We start from the raw sequence: 19,404 nt of genomic DNA on the forward strand, positions 1-19,404 counted from the left end.
GATCGCCGGAGCCCAGCAGGTCGAGGCTGCGGTGGCCGGGACCAGCCACTGCACTCCAGTCTGGGCAACAGAGTGAGACTCCAACTCAAAAAAAAAAAAGAATTATCGAACTTAGCTGGGCACAGTGGCTTATGTCTGTAATCCAGCACTTTGGGAGGCGGAAGCAAGAGAATTACCTGAGCTCAGGGGTTTGAGACCAGCCTGGGCAACATGGAGAGACCTTGTCTCTACAATAAATTAAAAAAATAAATCAGCCAGGCATGTCATACTTGTGGTTCCAGTTGCTTGGAAAGCTGAGGCATAAGGATCGCCTAAGCCCAGCAGGTTGAGGCTGTAGTGGCTGTGAGCTGCCACTGCACTCCAGCCTGGGTGACAGAGTGAGACTCTAACTCAAAAGAAAATAAAAGAAAAATAGAATTATCTAACTCAAGATGTTAGTTACACTGAGGTTGCAAAACCCTGACCTAGAAGAATGAATGGGCAATATATCTTGAGACTATCCCTCATAAATATTACCTCTAACAACTAGCTTGAGCCAGGCATGATGGCTCATGCCTATAATTCCCGCACTTTGGGAGACTGACGCAAGAGGATTCCTTGAGCCCACAATTTCGAGGCCAGCCTGGGCAACATGGCCAGACCTCATCACTACAAAAAAAAAAAAAAAATTGGCTGAGCTCGGTGGCTCAGCCTGTAATCCCAGCACTTTGGGAGGCCGAGGTGAGTGGGTTTGCCTGAGCCCATAGGTTCGAGACCCGCCCAAGCAACTTGGTGAGACCTCATCTCTACAATAAATCAAAAATTAGCTGGGCGCGGGTAGCGCGCGCCTGTAATTCCGGCTACTCGGAAGGCTGAGGTGGAAGGATCGCCAGAGCCCAGCAGGTCTAGGCTGCGATGGCCAGGAGCGGCCACTGCACTCCAGTCTGGGTGACAGAGTGAGACTCCAACTCAAAAAAAAAAACTAGCTTGGACAAAAAGGGAAAAAAATATTGACTTATGTACACAAAGGATATGGGACTGGCCTTCTAGGGGGGTAAGGTAACCCCTGCAAAATAGGAAGTGACACAGAGAAATATATGTCTATGGTCTAGAAAGAATTGACTTGAGGCGGGCTCGGTGGCTCAGCCTGTAATCCCAGCACTTTGGGAGGCTGAGGTGTGTGGATTGCCTGAGCCTGCGGGTTCAAGATCCGCCTTGGCAACTTGGTGAGACCTCATCTCTACAATAAATCAAAAAACAAACAAAAAAATAATTAGCTAGGCATGGTAACGTGCGCCTGTAGTTCCAGCTACTTGGAAGGCTGAAGCGGAAGGATCGCTGGAGCCCAGCAGGTCGATGCTGCAGTGGCCGGGAGCAGCCACTGCACTCCAGTCTGGGTGACAGAGTGAGACTCCAACTCAAAAAAAAAAAAGAATTGCCTTGTAAGGTAATAGGTGGGTCTTTGGTGTTGGCATGGCCCCTTCACCAGCCTAATGGTATAAAACCAGTATGGGCTCCTCTGATCTGGCAAATTCCTTCCTTCCATGTAGCTCTGTCTTCCTAAGAAGTTGAAGAAGGTCCAGGTAGCTACATCCACTTGCTCATCTGTGTCCTTATTACAGCTGTTCTTTGCACTGTTTGCTGGATTCAGGCATTCCTCTCTCCTCAGCTTCCCAAAGTACTGGGATTACAGGCGTGAGCCACCTCATCCAGCTTGATTTACCAGTTTTTAACATTTTGCCATAGTTGCACTTTCTCTCTCCCCTTACACGCATAATGTCTTTCTGAACTATTTGAGAGTAAATTACAGACATGATACCTGTGTACCAATAAACATTTCAGTGCATATTTCCTAAGACCGAGGACATCCCTTATATGACCCATATTACAACGATCACATTCAGAAAATGTAACATTGAACCAGTACTATTATTACCTAATATACAATGCAATTGTCCTGATGATACCCTTTTTTTTTTTTGTCAGAGTCTTACTCTGTCGTCCAGGCAGGAGTGCAGTGGCACACTCACATCTCCACAGCCTTGACCTGCTGGGCTCATGTGATCCTTCTACCTCAGCCTTCTAAGTAGCTGGAATTATAGGTGTGCACTACCATGCAGGCTTATTTTTTTATTTATTGTAGAGATGAGGTCTCGCCAAGTTGCCCAGGCTGGTCTCGAACCCATGGGCTCAGGCAATACTCTTACCTCCACCTCCCAAACTACTGGGATTATAGGCGTGAGCCACTTGCACCCAGCTGACATTTTTATAAAAAGTTTGGAGTTTTCTGAGTTGGGGAGTCTCACTCTGTCCCCTAGGGTGAAGTACGGTGACACTGTCACATCCCATCACAGCCTTGACCTCCTGGGCTCAGACGATCCTTCTTTCTCAGTCTCCTGGGTAGCTGGGACTACAGGTGTGTGCCACCACACCTGGCTAATTTTTTTTATTTCTGGTAGAGACGGGGTCTAGTCATGTTGCCCAGACTTGTCTCAAACTCCTGGCCTCAAATAGTCCTCCCACCTCAGCCTCCCAAAATGCTGGGATTACAGGCATGAGCCACCATGCCTGACATACACTGACATTTTTAGACAGTATTAGCCAAATGTTTTATGGACTATCCCTCAATTCAGGCCTGTCCATGGTTCCTTATGATTAGATCTAGTGATGTATTTTTGACAGAAATACTACACCATGGTGTGCTAGAGCCAGCTCAGACCAGCTCATCAGAGCCAGTTCTCACATCTCTTTCCAACTCTGTGTTCTGTGATGTTATATTGGTAGATTGAAACCAGCCATGATGGGAGTCATGGCAGATATCAACAAATGCTACAGATCAGATCTCCCCCAACCCCTGATTTCCAGTTGTGTAACATTACCCCTTACAGGCACAGCACCTTATGTAGGGGATGTTGTGTCCTCAGTGCATACCATCAGAAGACACGTGCTGCTGTTCTGTCCAATTATTGGCCATATCTCATCACTTGGTTAAGATAGTGTCTGTCAGCTTCTCCATTGAAGAGTTACCATTTTCTCCTTTGTAATTAATAGGTAATCTATGGAGAGATACTGTATGATTTTGTAAATATCCTGTCCTGTTTCTCATCAAACTTTCACCCAATAGTTTTATTTATTGAAGATTATTGCCTGAGTCAGTTAGTATAATGATAGTTGCAATTGGTAATTCTCTATTTTATTTCTTCTACATTTATTGCTTGATGTTCTATAAGTTGATTTTTATATAGTTAATCTTAAAATAGATCATTAATAATAGATTTGGAGCCGGGCTCGGTGGCTCAGCCTGTAATCCCACACCTTGGGAGGCTGAGATGAGTGGATTGCCTGAACCCACAGGTTTGAGACCCGCCTGGGGAACTTGATGATACCTCATCACTACAATAAATCAAAAAATTAACCAGGCGTGGTAGCGCGCGCTGTAGTTCCAGCTACCTGGAAGGCTGAGGCGGAAGGATCGCCGGAGCCCAGCAGGTTGAGGCTGCGGTGGCTGGGAGCGGCCACTGCACTCCTGTCTGGGCGACAGAGTGAGACTCCAACTCAAAAAACAAACAAGGAAACAAAAAAAATTATAGATTTGGAAACAATTGAAGTGTTCCAACAGTTTGTCAAGTAGTTCTAAATCCTAAGTATTTGTGACTATGTTGCTAATATCATTGCTATAATGCAGAATACGTTTCCATGGAGTACTTTATTGATATAGGAAGAGCAGAATGAGTCTTCCAGAAATAATTTTTTTTTTTTAGCCGGAGCCTCACTCTGTCATTCCAGGTTGGAGTGCAGTGGTAGGCTCATGGCCACTGCAGCCTCGACCTGCTGGGCTCAGGTGATCCTTCTGCCTCAGTCTTCCAAGTAGCTGGCACTACCACGCCTGGCTAATTTTTTGATTTATTGTAGAGATGAGGTCTCATCAAGTTGCCCAGACTGGTCTTGAGCCCATGAGCTCAGGTAATCCTTGGCCTCCCAAAGTGCTGGAATTATAGGCGTGAGCCACCACAGCCAGCCCCAGAAATAATTTTTTTATTCTACTTTCAGAGTGTATGTTTGTTGATAACATACAATCCCACCAACGGTGGAGGTGACATTTTGAGTCATTTTTCCAGTTTTGCCTGATTCTAGTTTTTATCAAAAACATGCCTTTAGGGTAGGCACCGTGGCTTGAATTTATAATCCCAGCAATCTGAAAGGTGATTGCGAGAGGATTGTCTGAGCCCAGGGATTCAAGACCAACCTAGGCATTTTGGTGAGACCTCTCTTCAATAAATCAAAAAAATTAGCCAGGCATGGTGGCACATACCTGTAGTTCCAGCTACTTGGAAGGCTGAGGCAGAAAGATCACCTGAGCCCAGCAGCTTGGGGCTGTGGTGGCCGTAAGCATGCCACTGCACTCCAGCCTAGGTGATAGAGTGAAATCCGACTCAAAAAATAATGCCTTTGGAAGATTCCTGGTGAGATATTTGCACTGGAGTCACACAAAGTTAGCAAGTGCATGGTAAAGTGGAAAGAATCCTGCACAGGGAGTCCAGCTTCACTGTGTGCTAGGGGCCTGTATATTACACTTCATCTCCCTGACCCTCACTGCCTGCCATCAGCTGTAAAACAATGAGAGTCACATTTTTACTAAGTTCCATTTCAAGTTCCAAAACTTTCTTTCGTTCTGTTCTCCTTCGTGGGAATAAAACCCTAGAATTCACCTCATTAGCATGGTGTCTTTGGTCAATTGAGCGAACAAACCAAGAACAAAAACAAGATGTCCAATATGGTGCCTGAACCCAGTGACCTAGTGATTGAATTCATAATTCAGCTAAATTAGCCATGAGGGTGTAGCATCAGGACTTGATACAGTTTCATATTACCTCTGTGCATTCAGCCACTTCACCTGACTCACTTCTCTGGTTCTCTTTGTTTATCCATGACTGTCATGGAAACCCACTGAAGGATCCCGTTACCTTTCTCTTTAAGGAGATCCCTCTCTCAAGTGTTGGCTTGCCCAGTCACTATAAGGTTACCTCTGTTGCCATGGTTGAAAGTAAAAGAAATGTTCTGTGCTGGGAAGACTGTAGTTTCAAAAGAGTTTTTTACACTTCAGGCATGCAATTCTGGAGTTCTTAATAAGTCTTAGTTAAATTTCACCAAATGAAATTGATGAGAACTGGGCAAAAAGCATTATCCTTTTATTCCCCCTCTTTATTTCAATAGCTTTAGAGGTACAAATCGTTTCTGGTTACATGGTTGCATTGCATAGTGGTGAAGTCTGGGCTTTAAGGTATCGGGCACTGCCACCTGTGCACATGGTACCCGATAGGTGATTTTTCATCCCAAATATCATTCTTCTTCTTTTTCTTTTCTTTTTTTTTTTTAGTCATTGTCTCACTATCACACAGGCTGGAGTGCAGTGGCATGCTCACGGCTATCGGCTATCGCAGCCTCGAACTGCTGGCTTCAGGCGATCCTTCCACCTCAGCCTTCCAAGGCTAGTGTGGAACCCCTGAGCACAAGTAATCCTCTTGCCTCCGCCTCCCAAAGTGCTGGGATTACAGACGTGAGCCACTGCGCCTAGCTCCAAATATCATTATTCTTGATGGATAGATTTCTTAGTAAACTCCACGCACAAGTTGCAATGTTGCCATCAGTATGATAACTCAAAATTTGTTGCCTTGGCTTTCTAGAACAGTGGTTATTAAATGGAAGGTGAGGTAGGGGCTGAAAGGTATAAAAGAATGTGGGCCTTTGCCAAATCATGAGTTTTCTTCTCTCCCTGGCACAAAGTTTTGATAAACCACCTCCTCCCTTCACCTCACCATCACCCTCCTCCACAGGAGCTCTGTTGGGCCCACTGTGTGGGTGGGAAGAGTTCACAGGTGAGTTGGGTATTTGCTCCCCACTTTTCTGGAGCTGGTCTGAGCCTGGTACTTTTCATGCTTTAGTTCCTCGCTCCAGCATGTTTAATATTTAATGACCCTTCTAAGGTAGAGAATTATTTGGCAGCTTTCTTAAGAGTATCTGCTTTAGGTCTTTGTATCTGTCTACTGAACTTCCATTTACTAAATTGAAAAGTTCGTATCTAAAATATTTTTCAGGTGACTCATCTAAGGTTCTGATGGGCAGAGAGGGGTCATGGGGTGTTAGAGGAGCTGGCCGTAATGTTCAATTTACTTTATTCCTCTTTAGTGTTTTTGATATCCTAAATAATCTTTTTTTCTTTCTAAGACTTTAGGACAAATTTGACTTTATCTTTGAGGTCTGGCCTGGTTTCAAACTCAAAGATGTTTTCGAGTTTCCCTCTTAGCCCTCCTCCCTCATCATAAGTTTTTTTCCCCCTTTCTTTCTTTCTTTGAATTTAAGGAATTTAACCTTTCTAAAATTTAATCTTGATCAACACACCCACCTCACCTGTTGGGTTAACCGCTTCATCATCTTTCACCAGATTAGAAAACCACTGTCTCTTGCCTGAAAGACAGAGGGCAATTGATTCCTACAGTCAACCTGGCTTCTCTTTGATTTTCTAATCTGTTTCTAGAGATTATAGGCGAGCCTTGAATTCCAAGGCTCTGGGCCTGTCAGCTTTTGAAGCAAAAAAACTTTGAAGCAGATCCTCTGCCTGAGGTTTCAGAAAGGAGGCCTGTATTCGGGAGGATGAAATTAATTTGTTTTCATTTTGTAATATAAAGGAAACATGAATAATTATCACTACTAGCTTTAGTAGCATCCTGAGTTTTTTTAATTTGCTTATTTTATTGTATGGCTTTTAAAAGAATTGTTATTGGTAATTTATGTTTTGAGAACCCTAAACAAATCATGGTGAGACCTGAGAGAAAAACATAATCCTTTCAGAAATCCTCACTGAACAAAACAACCTCCATAAACCTATCTACTATATATTTACTTTAAACCTGCTTAACCCTCACCACTGATGCACTTGGTATAACTAGGAAACACTGCAGCTGGGATTCAGGAGGTAGAGGCAGAAAGAAGGAATTTCCAGGCCTGTGAGCTCTAGGTCCTTAAACACTGTGCACTTTCAAGTACTAATTACACAGAACTTAGGCAAGGAGGGGTTATGTGGAATTGTTTTTGCCTGTGTTAATACTTACAAGCTAACATACCAACAACAAAAAAAAAGTTTTTTAATAAAGTCCCCTCTATACCATTCATTGTGGTAATAATATACAATACAGTAATGGTATTTACATATATCATCACACTTAAAGAGTGAGTTCTATTGACAGAGACAATACCTTCCCTACTAGGCTACTGAGAAAACATTCTTTTTAACCAAGGCCCAGAACTCCAATTTTTCTTGAAGGATGAATAAAAAAGATGGAAAATTGATAAACTAGAGTTCATCAAACTTCAGTATAAGGTAACAGAATTTTAGTCTTCAAAGCATTTGCTGTGACTGATTTTTAAAGCTTCACATTTTATCTACAGTAGTACAAATATTAACTCAATAATGTGCCATTGATGCAGAAGTAAATTTATATTTTTAATATTATTTGCATTGTGGTGTGTGTACTGAAATAACCATGCTATAACACAGAGAAAAAGATTTTCTCAGGAAAACGCTCAACAAACGAATTTAGGAAAATCTGCAGAGTGCTCAAAAATAAACATGCAGAGATAAAATTTTTCATTTAGAAATTGTCTGAATTTTCAGCCTATTTCTTTCCTGAATACCGCTCTCCAAACAAAATCCCCCACAGTTAATTAAAACACACACACACACAATGTGGTTTTTGCTTAACCCTCAGTGCATCTCTCCACAATCCCCCCTTTTCCCGGCAATGGTATGATCTGCATTTGATCGTAAACTGGAGGTGCCAAGCAGTGACAGCTTTCCCAACTCCACAGCCATTTGCTGCAACCTAGGGCAGCCCTGTGTTCAATGATGCTTTCCTTTTCCACCAACAGGGACAAATCGAAGTCGACAGCGAAACCATCTTCAAGTTAGCAGCGCTTATTTTACAGGTGAGAATTCCCAAACTGCCTCTCACCAGCTTCCTTTTGTTTGTTAGTTTTTAACTGCCTGCAACTCTGAAACTTTTGCATGGGCCAGTGTCTGCTGGATTTTTAAGCTAGATAGTTGTTTGCTAATAAAAAATGTTACTATCTTCTGTTTTAGAATAGTGTGCATGAGATATAGTGTGATATTGTGTGTCTCAAACAAAAATTAAATGTAGACTGCTCTGAGGGAAAAAGAGTTAAAAACTATATCCCTGGAAAAGAGCTCTGGTTTACTTGAATTTGGGAAGCAGCAGTTGTTACAACAGCTGTAATTTTCATTTAAATTTAATAACTTTTGTATACATTTTCTTGAGGTGGAGTAAGACAGCATTTTAACTCTTAAAGGCATTAGCAACTGAAAAACAAAGTCTGTTTCTCCGCTGGTTTAAAAAGTGAAGAGAAAACAGTATGTTTTGACTGACTTGTATCATGGTTTAAAAGGTCTTCATTCACTCTAAAAAGTGTGCCACTCAAATAGAAAAGCATTTATCACATGATCTTAGAAACATAAAGGGAGAGATAATTATCTGTGCTTTTTCATATATATATTTATTTGTCCCTTTTGTTACAAATAATAAAAGTATCCCTAACTAGCGTTTTCTTATCAATGCCAAATACTTCTCCATGGCGGGGGAGAGGGGGAGGTGTTTCTGATAAACACTTTTCAAAACAAAACTCTGGGACTTTAAGAAAGGAAAGTGAGCAAGGTAGAATTTGTTTAGCTTAACATAAGTACTTATTGATCATCTATCTTTTTTTTTTTTTTTCAGGAAGCCAAGGGAGATTATAGCAGGTAATGAATGATTCCTTCTCTATATTACTATGCAAAATAACCCTAGCCGAATCATTTTATGCTATTACTTTAAATAACAATGGATGCAAAAATCAAAGGAAAGTAGATCTCTGGGCAGGAGACTGAGATCTCATCCCCCTTCACATAGAGACCTAATTCTTTTTGTGAATGAATCTGGGCATGAAGCTTTCTTACAGTTTTTCAAGCCAGAATGACAATGAATTTTAATCAGAAGCTCTCCAAAGTTCTACTTTCTGTCATCTGTTAATTAGTGAGATGAAAAAATTTATAGAAAGCTTTGGTTGTTTATGCTGATTAAAAAAAAAAAAAACCTCACAATAATCTTATGTTTGAAGAGTTATAATGTATGCACAAAAAGATCAAATCCATCAGCTGCTTAGTTAAGGGATTAAAAGGGGCTTTCTTTTGCAGCTGCCCTGAAGGGGCCTCACCCTTCATACACTTGACCTAACAGTTGCATTGTCTCTGCTGAGCTACTTACTGGTTCTAACTGCCTCACTGACCATGTCCTCAGAGAGTGTTTATATTTGAGTTCACCCTCTACCTGCTGCTTTCTGTCCTTTTAGTGCAATAGTTGGAGCTGCAGAAAGAAAAACGGTTAGAGGTGGAGGCAAGGCCGCCCTCATAGGGCAGTGACTCCCTTTGAGAGCCCGCTGTATACCATGTTAATGTTCCACTCCTGGTAAACAGCACTTGTAGATTATTTACAGATCACCTAGTACTCATTCCCAGCCAAGTCTTTGAATAATTGCTTCTTGTGGGACTGATAACAAAATAATGCCTTCTAAGTCTGTAAACCTCCCATCATAGAATCATACTTCACTTCAGAAACTCCCGCCACTCTCTTAACATGCCATTCAGCGTGCTAGAATGCTCGAGGCTGCCACTTAACACACCATGATTCCTCACCACAGTCTCCCATCAGTTCTGTTTGGTGTCAGATGATTGATTGATTCATAGATTTTTTTTTTTTTTTTTTTGAGTCTGGAGTCTTACTGTGTTGCCCAGGCTGGAGTGCACTGGTACCATCATGGCTCACAGCAGCCTCAACCTCCTGGGCTTAGGCAATCCTCCCTCCTCAGCTTCCTGGGTAGCTGGGACTACAGGCATGTCACCTTACCCTACCAGTTTTTATTTTGTTGAGGTGAGGTCTTGCTATGTTGTTAAGGCTGGTCTCAAACTCCTGGGCTTAAGCAGTCTTCCTGCCTCAGCCTTCCAAAGTACTGGGATTACAGGCGTGAGCCACTGTACCCAGCCATTTTTTTTTTTTTTTTTTTAATTTTCTAGTTAAAAAGTATGTCAGCCGGGCTTGGTGGCTCAGCCTGTAATCCCGCGCTTTGGGAGGCTGAGGTGAGTGGATTGCCTGAGCCCGCGGGTTCGAGACCCACCTGGGCAACTTGGAGAGACCTCATCTCTACAATAAAATCAAAAAATTAACCGGGTGTGGTAGCGCGTGCCTGTAGTTCCAGCTACTTGGAAGGCTGAGGCGGAAGGATCGCCGGAGCCCAGCAGGTCGAGGCTGCGGGGGCCGGGAGCATGCCACTGCACTCCAGCCTGAGTGACAGAGTAAGACTCCAATTCAAAAAAAAAAAAAAGAAATTGTCCAACCTATGCTGAGTACTAGGGAGATCATGGGACTGGGGACTCCACAAACCAGCAGCATCACCCTGTATGGCCACTTATCCTTTCTGAGCCTAGTTCCATCATCAGTCAATTGGAATGAATCCAGATAACAACTTTTCAGGGTGGTTTTGATGAGATTACTATGTGGGAGGACTTTGTAAATTATAAATTGCTTCAAGAGCATTAAGTATTGCTAACAATGGTGAAAGAAACGAAGAAATGTGAACTGTGGTCCTCGGGCTTATCTTGGAGCAGAATTTTGGTTCACTGCTACTACCTACTCTCTATCTGATCTTCTCCTCTCCTCAATGGAGAGGTTACATTTTTCCTACAAAAGTTTGTTCTAAAACTCATTTAAGAAAATCAGGCAGCTGAGTGTGGTGGCTCACACCTGTAATTCTAGCACTTTGTGAGGCAGAGGCGAGAAGATTGCCTGAGTCCAGGAGTTCGAGACCAGCCTGACCAACTTGGCAAGATTTTGTCTTTACAATAAAGCAAAAAGTTAGCCAGGCGTGGTGGCGCATGCCAGTGGTTCCAGCTACTTGGGAGGCTGAAGCAGAAGGATTGCCTGAGCCCAGCAGGTCGAGGCTGCGGTGGCCATGAGCCTACCACTGCTCTCCAGCCTGGGCAACCGAGTGAAACTCTGACTCCAAAAAAAAAAAAAAAAAAAAGGGAAAGAAAAGTAAATCAGGCAAAATAAAATACTATGAGACAATGTTGTAGTGATTAAAGCAAAGCCTCTAGAACCAGACAGCCTGTCACACGTGCCAGGTCGACCACGTATGTAATCGTGAACAAATTACTTAAACTCTCCAAGCCTCAGTTTCCTCATCTGTAAAATGGGACTTAAATAATAATACTGCCTCCAGCCAGGCTTGGTGGCTCAGCCTGTAATCTCGTGCTTTGGGAGGCTGAGGTGAGTGGATTGCCTAAGCCCGTGGGTTCGAGGCCCGCCTGGGCAACTTGGCGAGACCTCATCTCTACAAAAATCAAAAATTAGCCGGGCGTGGTAGCATGCGCCTGTAGTTCCAGCTATTTGGAAGGCTGAGACAGAAGGCTATCCGGAGCCCACCAGGTCGAGGCTGCGGGGGCCGGGAGCGGCCACTGCACTCCAGTCTGGGCGACACAGTGAGACTCCAACTAAAAAAAAAAATAAAAATAAAAAATAATACTGCCTCCTTATTGTCGCTGTGAATTAATACTGCATTTGTGGCCAGGTGCAGTGGCTCACGCCTGTAATCCCAGCACTTTGGGAAGTGGAGGCGGGAGGATTACCTGAGTCCAGGGGTTCGAGACCAGCCAGGGCAGCATGGCAAGACCAGATCTCTACAGTAAATTAAAAAATTAGCCAGATGTGGTGATGCACGCCTGTGGTTCCAGCTCTTTGGAAGGCTGAGGCGAAAGGATTACCTGAGCCCAGCAGGTCAAGGCTACGGTGGCCGTGAGCATGCCATGGCACTCCAGCCTAGGCAACAGAGTGAGACCCCAACTCAAAAAGAAAAAAAAAATACTGCATTTGTAAAGTGCTTGGAACAGTTTCTGCATTCTACTTTACTTCATGATTGACCACTCCTCTGTTATCACAAATATAACTTGTTTTCCATTTTTTGCTAATATAAAAAATGCTGTGGTGAAGAAGTTTGTGTACTGTGAACTGTTGTTATCTGTGAATACTTTCTTAAGTGAAGTTTCTCAGGTAATAAGCAGCAAAGGGAAATTCCTTAAAGGAGTCAAAGTGCTGAAATGAAATTTATGCATTCTTAATACCACTAAATTTAAATTATAGAAAATTCAGAACCTATCCAATAAGCATCTACTGAATGCCTAAAATATGTCAGTACCAGTCTAGGCACTGATAGTACAAAGATAAATAGAAGGGGCCTTCCTTCCAGAGAACTGGACTTTCTCTCGAGGACTACTTTGGATGACACTTTTCTGTTGATTTACATGTAGGTGACTGCAGCTTCTGGCTGATTTTTCTCTCTGAGATTTAAACAAAATAAAGGTCCCCAAACACCTTTCTAGACTTCTAGACCAAGTGGCTTTTTCAGTTAAAATCGTAATTGAACATCTATTTTTTGGTTTGTTTGTTTGTTTTTCTTGTAGAGATGAGGTTTCACTATGTTGCCCAGGCTGGTCTCAAACTCCTGGGCTCAAGCAATCCTCCTGCCTCTGCCTCCAAAAGTGCTGGGATTACAGGCATGGGCCACCGCACCCAGACCAACACCTAATTCTTAAGTCTGCACTGCTCCATTCCTTGCCAATATCCATCTCTTTCTTGAATTTAACATTTCCAAAGCTGACCTCATCAATATCCCATGCCCCTAAATCAACTGGTCTTCCACTGTCTCACTTTGAATCCCATCCCCATTCTCTCCTGAATCATCTCTAAGGATTTCCTCTTTCCCTTCCCACCCTTTTTCCATCTGTCAGACAGCTCCTTCCTTTCTTCCTGTTGACCAGTATCGAAGCTTTCTTAGCCCTCATTCCCCTCCATGTGACTTCATTGTAAAAGTGTGTGTGTGTGTGTGTGTTATTTGTTTGAGCTAATAATTGAGGTCTGTGACATTATTTAAAATACCCATGTCTGATTTCATTCAATCCCACTACAGTAGTTATCATCTCCATTTAACAACGTAATAAATGCAAAATTTAGGCCCAAAGAGATTGTCACATTGCCAGTGAATTTCCAGATTTGTTCTGACTCCACCCTGGCTCGCTACCGCCTGCACATAACCTCCAATTATCTTTGTAAGAGATACATTTGGTTGTTATTGTTTACTTCTAAAAACCTCTTACAGTTTCTTATTTCACACAGACTCCTGCCCACCAATATCCCAACCTGGTATTCAAGGCCTTACTTGATCTGCATTACACATCTAATCATCTAATCTCCCATACTCTGCTGTTCATTCTCCTTAATATCTGCTCATGCCCCTCTTCCCTTTTCTCCACATACCCTGTGCTGTTTTGCTTTCATGCCTTTTCTCAAGTTCTCTTTCCTAGAATTCCTTTAAAAACAACAATCCAGCCAGGCGTGGTGGTTTATGCCTGTAATCCCAGCACTTTGGGAGGCCGAGGGGAGAGGATTGTCTGAAGTCCAGGGATTTGAGACCAGCCCGGGCAACTTAGTGAGACCTTGTCTCTACAATAAATCATAAAATTATCCAGGCATGGTGGCTCATGCCTGTAGTTCCAGTTACTTGGAAGACTGGGTGGAAGGATTACCTGAGCCCAGCAGGTTGAAGCTGCAGTAGCTGTGCGCATGCCACTGCACTCCAGCCTGGGCAACAGCGTGAGACTCCAACTCAAAAACAAAAACAAAAACACAAAAAAACAGGGCCAGGTGCGGTGGCTCATGTCTGTAATCCCAGCACTTTGGGAGGCTGAGGTGAGAGGATTGCTTGAGCCCATGAGTTTGAGACCAGCCCGGGCAAGTTGGTGAGACCTCATCTCTACGATAAATCAAAAAATTAGTCGGGTGCGGTGGTGCATGCTTGTAGTTCCAGCTACTTGGAAGGCTGAGGTGGAAGGATTACCTGAGCCCAGCAGGTCGAGGCTGTGGTGGCCGTGAGCAGCGTGCCACTGCACTCCAGCCTGGGTGACAGAGTGAGGCTCCAACTGAAGAAAACACACACACACACACACACACACACACACACACACACACACACACACACACACACACATACAAAAACAATCCTCCCCTTTTTATTTTGCTTCCTGCCATGTTTCCTTGAGTATTTTAAGTTAATATTATCATAACCAGTAGGAAACCCTGCTCTCTGAAAGTTAATTAAAATAGTGGAGTGGGGATTTCCATTTTCTTTAAATAGCTGACAGTCTGAATTTCCAAGTCAGTCCTTAAACTGCAAAGATAACAAGCTACTTGGGTAACACAACACAGACAAACACAGAGAATTCCTGAAAGCTGACACAGCAAGGAGGCAAGTCTTTATCATGGAGCCGCCAGCCACAAATGAGTTTGTAAAAGGAAAGCTTTTTTGTTTTTTTTAAAGATTTGAAAGGTGGAAATTACCAAGTAACTATGTGATTAGGGTGCTTCTGCTTGTCAAGAGAAAGTGACTGCACTTTCTAATTCAGTGTTGGGTCGGAATGAGAGTATGTTAACACCCAACTTCAAATGGGAAGGAAATATTCACAATTTACAGCCGGGCTACAAAAATGCACCTATTTCCCACGGGAAAGGAACTTCTTTGGATGCTCTGGAAGTAGTTAATGAACGAAGGAGAAAAAAATCAAAAGCTTTCAAGAAATTTGCCCCTCAGTTCTTACCTCTGGAGCACATAAAGCTCTCAAATATAATTCCTTTTCCAGGGCCTTTAAGATCAGTTACAATAAGAAAAGTAGCAAGCCAGGCATGGTGGCTCATGCCTATAATTCCAGCACTTTGGGAGGCGGAGGCAAGAGGATTGCCTGAGTCCACAGGTTTGAGACCAGCCTAGACAATATGGCGAGACCTCGTGTCTCTACAATAAATAATAATGAAAAAAAAAATTAGCTGGGCATTGTGGCACACACCTATGGTTCCAGCTACTTGAAAGGCTGAGGTAGAAGGATCATCTGAGCCCAGTAGGTCGAGGCTGTGATGGCCATCAGCATGCCACTTCACTCTAGCCTGGGTGACAGAGTGAGACTCCGACTTAAAAAAAAAAAGAAAAGAAAGAAAAATAGCAGTCCCCCATGGGCTAGGCATTGTGCTGAGGACTTACTTGCATCAACTGACAGGAGCTTCAGAATTTAACTGTTCAGGTTCAAATCCAGGCCCTGCCACGTGCTGTATAACTGAGAATAATTTATCTAATCGCTCTAGAACTCAATTTTTAAAAAACTTGGCATTGCTATTGTTATTATTGTTAGTACATTTGACTCTGACAATAGTCACTATTATTGTTCCCATTTTATAGACAGGAAAACTGAGCTTTGAAGCCCTTATGTAGCTTACTATTTAGGTCACATAATCACATAACTGGATGGGGCAAACTGGGACTCCAAGTCGAATATTTTTGACCACTGTTACGAGGTTCCTTTTTTGTTTCCAACATAAACTTGTGAGAATCATTATCTTCCTTGCCAGCTGAATAAAGAAAGTTGACTTGACAGACATGGAACAGTTCAGTCTTATTTCAGGCCTGGTCTTTAATGATAATCAACAAAACACTTTTGTGAAAAAATTACCGAGTTAAAATTAAACCAAGTTCCTCGAGTTCTGTTCGCTAAGTTTCTGATCTGCTCGTGTGCACTGGGAATCTCCCAGAGGAGACACATAAGCAAGATTTTCCACACTCACTTGTCCCTGATGTCTGATCATCTGGTGGGTCAACATTCCATGGACTGACTTTGTTTTTTTTTTATTTTTTATTGCGTCCGAGTCTCACTGTCTTCCAGGCTGAAGTGCAGTGGCATGCTCACGGCTACTCCAGCATCAACCTACTGAGCTCCAGCAATCCTTCCGCCTCAGGCTTCCAAGTAGCCGGAAATACAGGCGCATGCTGCCATGTCTGGCTAATTTTTGATTTATTGTAGAGACAAGGTCTAGCCAAGTTGCCCAGACTAGTCTCAAACCCTCAGGCTCAGGCAATCCACTCGCCTCAGTCTCCCAAAGTGCTGGGATTACAGGCTGAGGATTGACTTTGTTAACCACAGAATCTGGTTAGGGATCAAGCCTTTGCATTTCACAGGTTAATCATTTTGCATTTCAAACCATGAAGCATTTCACTTGATACAACTAAACAAAAAATCCCAAGTCCCATCTTAATATATCTATAAACAGCTACTAATGCCACAGAGGATGAGTCCGATGCTAAAAGTAACTCTCTTGACCAATTTGGGTTCTCAGTTTCCCTCTTCACTGGAGTGAAGCAAGCCATCATACCCAACACAGCTATTTGGTGCTGAAGTGAAACTCCATCTACTTGGCCTTTTTATTTAAAATACACACACACACACACACACACACACACACACATATATTTTAAAGATGAAACAAATTATATGGTTGCGTTTCGTTCTCTCCTTTTTGAGACAGGGTCTCTCTCTGTTGCCCAGACCGGAGTGCAATGGCACGCTTATAGCTCACTGCAACCTCAAACGCCTGGGATCCTCCCACCTCAGCACCGGTTCCTCCTCCCCACAGTCACAGCTATGACTACAGACGCACATCACCACATCCAGCTAATATATATATTTTTAATTCCTTTGTTGCCAGGCGGTGGCTCATGCCTATAATCCCAGCACTTTGGGAGGCCAAGGTGAGAGGATTGCCTGAGCTCATAGGTTTGAGACCAGCTGGGCAAACTTGGTGAGACCTCATCTCTACAATAAACCAAATAATTAGCCAGGCGTAGTGGCGAATGCCTGTAGTTTCAGCTACTTGGAAGAGTAGGCAGAAGGATCGCCTGAGCCCAGCAGGTCGAGGTTGTGGTGGCCGTGAGCGTGCCACTGCTCTCCAACCTAGGCAATAAAGTAAGACTCCAACTCAAAAAAAAAAAAAAAAATTCCTTTGTAGAGACAGGATTTCACTATGCTGCTCAGGTTGGTCTTGAACTCCTGGCCTCAAGTGACTTTCCTGCCTTGGTCAACCAAAGTGCCGGGATTACAGACGTGAGCCACTACGCCCAGCCCTACATGGCTTTTTCAGATGGCAGCTGGCTAAGACATGGGCATGTGTACCATTTGATTTGAATAGAAAGTAGCATGATGTGAACTACTTCCACTCTTCAAAGAGCAACCATCCAGAGAGCCAAGGGGTGACATCGTGGGGGAGGAATTTTACATTCCCTTGCTGATAAGCATTTCAGTGGCTCTTGGTTTGTTTCTAAAAGCACTGAGTGATAACAGTGACACATAACAATACAGTCTTGTTATCTGTGTTCAGATGGCTAATGTGGTTAATCCATTTTTTGTGTGATCAGGAAGGACACATTGAATCACACATACCGGAAGAAGGATTAAAGCTTTAGGGCTTCAAGTTGACCATAAATAATTTTCCCTTGTCTAGTAGGAAGTTTCCCAGGAGAGGAGCGGATTTCTTTGCCTCCTCATTCTTTTGCAGGAAAACACTGCCTGTGTTGACTTTCTTCCATGTGCCCTTTTCTTTCTTTCTTTTTTTTTTTTTTGAGTTGGAGTCTCACTCTGTTGCCCAGACTGGAGTGCAGTGGCCGCTCCCGGCCACCGCAGCCTCTACCTGCTGGGCTCCGGCGATCCTTCTGCCTCAGCCTTCCGAGTAGCCGGAATTACAGGCATGCGCTCCCACACCCAGCTGATTTTTTGATTTATTGTAGAGATGAGGTCTCGCCAAGTTGCCCAGGCGGGTCTCGAACCCGCGGGCTCAGGCAATCCACCCACCTCAGCCTCCCAAAGGCACAGGATTACAGGCTGAGCCACCGAGCCCGGCTCTTTCTTTTTTTGTGTGTGTGAGTTGGAGTCTCACTCTGTCACCCAGGCTGGAGTGCAATGCCATGCTCACGGCCACCGCAGCCTCGACCTGCTGGGCTCAGGCAATCCTTCCACCTCAGCCTTCCAAGTAACTGGAGCTACAGGCACCTGCCACCATTCCTGGATAATTTTTTGATTTATTGTAGAGATGAGGTCTCACCAAGTAGCCCAGGTTGGTTTGGAACCCATGGGCTCAGGTAATCCTCTCACCTCAGTCTCCCAAAGTGCTGGGATTATAGGTGTGAGCCACCGTGCCCAGCCTCCAAGCTGGTATTGAACTCCAGGCCTCAAGTGATCCTCCCACTTTGGCCTCCCAAACTGGGGTATTATAGGCCCGACCCTCAACCATTTTCAAGAGTACAGTTTGGTAATATTACATAATGTTCACATTGTTGTGTAATTAATCTCCAAAAACTTTTTCATCTTGCAACACTGAAAGACTATACCCATTAAACAATTATTCCCCATTCCCTCCTCCCTCAGACTCTGGCAACTACCATTCTATTGGAATCTTCAGGGAGCTGGCTTCTGTTTTGAAAAATCTCTCATCACATTTTCATTCTCATTAGAAGTTATTTAGAGTTAAAAAATAATTTGACAGTTGATCCCCATCAAGCATGCAGATGGGCATAGTAATTTGTCCTCTGTTACAAGGCAGGTCACATACAAAAATGTACTGACAGAGGAATTCTAGCTGAGAGGACACTGCACTTCCCGGAACTCAAGCAGGATTCCTGCTTTAATGCGCTTTGGTAGTGGACTGAGTGAAGGGGCTGACACAAATCCCATAGATGGGTCATGATGTTGAAAGAGCGAGTTTAAGGCTCAACTTCCACCGCTTACCATAGGCTCTGTCAAACCCGTCCTGAAACTGCATACAATTTGGAACTTGGGAAGTTACTTCCAAGTTTTTTCTCATGTAGTTTATTATAAGCTCTTAGGGTTGTCAGATTTAGCAAATATAAGACACTCAGTTAAGTTTGAAATTCCAATGAACAATGAATAATTTTTTAGTGAATGTCCTAATATTTCATCTGGCAACTCTAACCTAGATCACTTACTTGGGGATCTTCTCAGTGGTAATAATATCCACCACAAGCCTGGTCAGTGAGCGATAGGAGTCAAGTATTTGGTGAAATCTTTGGTTTAGTAGGCTACAATCAAAAAGAAAGGAACAGGCCAGGAACAGTGGCTCACGCCTGTAATTTTAGCACATTGGGAGACCAAAATGGGAGAATCGCTTGAGACCAGAAGTTTGAGACCAGCCAGGCAACATATTAGACTTCCTCTCAAAAAAAAAAGAAAAGAAAAAATAAGCAGGGCATGGTTGTGTGCACCTGTATTCCCAGCTACTCAGGAGACTGAAGTGTAAGGTTCACCTGAGCCCAGGAGGTTAAGGCTGCAGTGAACTGTGATCTTGCCACAGCTTGGTGACAGAGTGAGACTTCAATGCAAATAAAAATAAAAATAAAAATGAAGGAAGGAGCCAGGCTCGGTGGCTCAGCCTCTGA

General features: G+C 43.4%; 1 protein-coding gene across 1 annotated transcript in view; it reads left to right on the forward strand.

The window, feature by feature from the left end:
* Positions 1–19,404, forward strand: part of FRMD4B (FERM domain containing 4B) — a 233,164-nt gene that overhangs the window by 143,472 nt on the left and 70,288 nt on the right. Inside the window, exons 6-7 of the mRNA XM_008065027.2 lie at positions 7,906–7,962; positions 8,769–8,791. Of these exons, the coding sequence (XP_008063218.1) occupies positions 7,906–7,962; positions 8,769–8,791 (80 nt within the window). The remainder of the gene's footprint in view (positions 1–7,905; positions 7,963–8,768; positions 8,792–19,404) is intronic.

Source organism: Carlito syrichta, unplaced genomic scaffold (genome assembly GCF_000164805.1).
Source record: "Carlito syrichta isolate Samal-C Ts95f unplaced genomic scaffold, Tarsius_syrichta-2.0.1 Scaffold308136, whole genome shotgun sequence".
NCBI lineage: Eukaryota > Metazoa > Chordata > Mammalia > Primates > Tarsiidae > Carlito > Carlito syrichta.